We start from the raw sequence: 2,881 nt of genomic DNA on the forward strand, positions 1-2,881 counted from the left end.
ACTTTCAGTATTATTCATTCAGTCATTTTTCACCATGTCATGTATCACTGCAATCTTTAGAAGTAAGCAATAACAATTTCAACTCAAATGAATGTTTCATTATGTTTCATTTATTTTGTCAAATATTTGTATATTGTAGTGTGATAATGAACACATTTTTAGTATCTAAGCACAGGAACTTTTCTGCATCAGTAAACTATATGACACATATGTACATACAAATCCCATCTAGGCACTTTTCTGCATCTGTAAATTATGACACATATACAGTACTGTGCAAACGTCTTAGCCCACTAGTATTTTACCAACAAAAAAAGGTTTAAAGCCAGTTATTTCTATCTTTTGCCAGTAGGAAATATCAGTTTACATTTCCAAACATTCATTTTGCCATTAATTGTAAAAATCCAGTGAGATTTTTGTCTGACAACAGCCAGTGCTCCGCACAGAGATCTGATCTGATCATCATCCAGTCTGTCTGGAATGACATGAAAAAACAGAAAAAACTGACACAGACTAAACTCTGGACAATTAATGGCAAAATTAATGTTTAGAAATGTAAATGATATTTCCACTGACACACTACAGCAAAAGATAGAAATAACGGACTTTTTTGCACAGTACTGTACATATAACACAAATCAAACATATCCACAAATCAACATCAGTCATCTGAAAATGTGTTTATGATCATCTGTAACATCATGTATTCATAGAAGCTGTATTCGTCGGTTTTTGTGGTTCCTTGCAAACAAATCAACAAATTCATCAAGATTCAATTCATTTGCCCGCTTGGATTCGATACTTAAAACACCCAAGTTGCTCACTCGCTCATCTGCCATAGTAGATCTCAGATGTGTCTTGACTAGTTTTAGAGTGGAGAAGCTCCTTTCACAAGAAGCTGTACTGATTGGAATTGCAACACTGATTTCGCAAAGTTTAAAGAGCTCAAAAAAGACCTCACTATAAGGTTCCATAAATGATGCCAGCTCCACTGTACTTGAGACACTGTAAATACACTGTATTTTTCTGTCTAGAATCCTTCTGAACTGATGTATTTCATGCCCCAAATCCTCAATAGTTGAGCTATACATTCTACCCAAAGAAAAGAGGACATCTTCTTTGAGAAAGGCATCACTTTTGGGATTTAGGGCTTGAATGCCATTCATAATATTACAGTTCTGGTTAGAGAACCGTCTGCTGAGCTGAGAAAGCATTTGGTCTATCACTGGGTAAAAAAAGTAAGAACAGAAACCACCTTTACTTGCATCTACCCTTCTCCCACCAGTTGTAGAGAGAACACAATGTCCACTAAATTGTAAACTTAGCTGTGTCTGCCTTTTTTCATTTAGTTGTTCTGAAATGTTACACTTTCCAGCTATATCTATTATTTCAGTCCAAAGGCCATCAAAAAATTACTAATTTCTGTACTCAAGCAAGGTCTGAGTCAAGGCTTGAACTAAATCTACAGCCTTTGAAAGATCAAGTGATGATGACTGCAACATATCTGAAAGGAGTCTTGCTTCTCCAAATATTTTACATAGCGTAACAAGATGTACAATGAATTTCAAGTCTAACTGTGCAAGCAGACCTTGTGCTTCAACTGACCTGTCACCATTGTGTTCCTCAACTACCTCCTGCAGAACTCTCTTAATGGAAGGCAATCTATCCAAAGTATTACGCAGTGAAATATAACGACATGCCCACCGAGTATCACTTAGTCTCTGAAGTTCTCTAGGAGCACCTTCAAACATTTCTCTTTGTACAGCAAGCCATTTTTTGTGCACATGTGACCCCGACCTTTCCTGCAGTGAGAAAAATCTGCCTCAGGGATTGCTTTGACTGTGTCGACTAGTACCAAATGTAGGCAGTGTGCGCTACAGTGAATGTAAAAGGCATGCTTTGCCACATCTTTAATTCGTGCCTGTACACCTGCATGCTTGCCGCTCATAACGGACGCGCCATCATAGGATTGGCCTACTAAATTGTCTCTGTATTCTAGACCATGGCTTTCTAACATGTGGATAATCTTTTCAGTAAGCCCAGCTGCGTTTACCTGATCGGCCGATTCAAAATGGAGAAAACTCTCATGGATGGCTCCACTATAATAGTACCTGAGTACCAAGGATATCTGCTTCTTTTTTTTAATGTCTTGTGTTTCATCAGCCATAATACTGAAGACTTCTATTATTTTTGTTCTAACCATATCAGCCAAACAACTAAGAACCTCATTCTGAATTGCTTTGCTGGTGTATTTGGCATTATGGATAGAATGCAACCTTTTTTTCAAAGTTTTGTCATGTTTGGCAATTGTTTCCAAGATTGCTATGAAGTTACCCCTGTTGTCTGATTCTGCCGACTCATCGTGTCCCCTTTGTGCAATGTTCTGTGTGGCTGTTAGTAGTAGTACTTCAGCGATTGTTTTCATATATTCCCGGTTGTCTTTAATCTGCTTGTCGTGTTCTTTGTTTAAGACATTTAGCAAAGTTCTGTTGTTTTTCACTGCTGTCTCATAGTCTTTCCATGCAACCATGGCTTGCTTGTGGCACTCTGATCTTGCATGAATTCTAAATCCCCCTTCCTTGTAGGTTGCCTTCTTCCAGTTGTTGAAACCACTCTCAAAAACGGACTCTGGGCTATTGGGAGGGCTAAAATGTCGACAGGCATAACAATATGCTGTCTAATATTCTCGAGTACTCAAGCCATGGATGAATCTTGTACCATTCTGCTTTGAAGCTCCTCTTCCTGTCCCCCATCAGTGTCTTTGGATATGTAGTTAAGAGTGGCTGCACAGGTGGATAATCTCTACTCTTTGAGATATCTGTGTAAGAGGAAAGAGACATAGTTATAGTTATATAGTTAATAATTATTTAGCATTCCATAG

At 38.1% G+C, this 2,881-nt stretch overlaps 1 protein-coding gene across 1 annotated transcript in view; it reads left to right on the top strand.

The window, feature by feature from the left end:
• The window catches only part of LOC107729044 (uncharacterized), a 12,497-nt gene extending 9,831 nt beyond the window's left edge, over nucleotides 1-2,666 (top strand). The window contains exon 2 of the mRNA XM_016539392.1: nucleotides 2,586-2,666. Coding sequence (XP_016394878.1) covers nucleotides 2,586-2,666 — 81 coding nt within the window. The remainder of the gene's footprint in view (nucleotides 1-2,585) is intronic.
• The last annotated feature ends 215 nt before the right edge of the window (nucleotides 2,667-2,881 follow it).

Source organism: Sinocyclocheilus rhinocerous, unplaced genomic scaffold, assembly GCF_001515625.1.
Source record: "Sinocyclocheilus rhinocerous isolate Xijiao unplaced genomic scaffold, SAMN03320098_v1.1 scaffold398, whole genome shotgun sequence".
Taxonomy (NCBI): domain Eukaryota; kingdom Metazoa; phylum Chordata; class Actinopteri; order Cypriniformes; family Cyprinidae; genus Sinocyclocheilus; species Sinocyclocheilus rhinocerous.